This window comes from Eimeria mitis, genomic scaffold (genome assembly GCF_000499745.2).
Source record: "Eimeria mitis Houghton genomic scaffold, Emh_scaff5805, whole genome shotgun sequence".
NCBI classification, from domain to species: Eukaryota; Apicomplexa; class Conoidasida; order Eucoccidiorida; family Eimeriidae; genus Eimeria; species Eimeria mitis.
The window spans coordinates 2,604-3,088 of record NW_013574051.1 but is presented as its reverse complement, the minus strand read 5'-3'; the positions used below and the strand labels follow the sequence as shown (position 1 = coordinate 3,088).

Below are 485 nucleotides of genomic sequence, written 5' to 3'. Positions count from 1 at the left end.
CTACTCTTCTAACCCTAAACCCTAAACCCTAAACCCTAAACCCCAAAGCCTAAACCCTAATGCCGCATGTGTAAAGAACAAATTAAATCCGGAGATAGATTCATATATAGTGCGAGGAGAAGATAGAGAACCTCATCACAAGGGTTTAGGGTTTAGGGTTTATTAGGGTTTATTAGGGTTTAGGGTTTATGAGGGTTTAGGGTTTATAGCGGCCTCACTTATCGGGGTCGAGGTTTCTGAAGAAGTTAACAGCCGCCCAGCCCGTCCCCAGCACGACGACATGTTCTCTGCGGTAAGCAGCAGCAGCAGGCTGCTGCTGCTGGTAATATGGTTGCTGCTGTAGCTCTGTTTGCGGCGTAGACAGGGTTGCTGTTCCTGCTGCTCCTGCTGCTCCTGCTGCTGCTGCTGCTGCTGCTGGAGCTCCTGCTGCAGGAGAAGCACTCGCTTGAGGTGCTGCCGCCATGAACCGCACCAGAGGCTCAGCA

General features: G+C 51.5%; 1 protein-coding gene across 1 annotated transcript in view; it reads right to left on the bottom strand.

The window, feature by feature from the left end:
* Positions 1 to 214: 214 nt before the first annotated feature.
* The window catches only part of EMH_0084380 (uncharacterized protein), a gene marked incomplete at both ends in the record, with an annotated part of 959 nt that continues 688 nt past the window's right edge, over positions 215 to 485 (bottom strand). The window contains one exon of the mRNA XM_013500754.1: positions 215 to 287. Coding sequence (XP_013356208.1) covers positions 215 to 287 — 73 coding nt within the window. The remainder of the gene's footprint in view (positions 288 to 485) is intronic.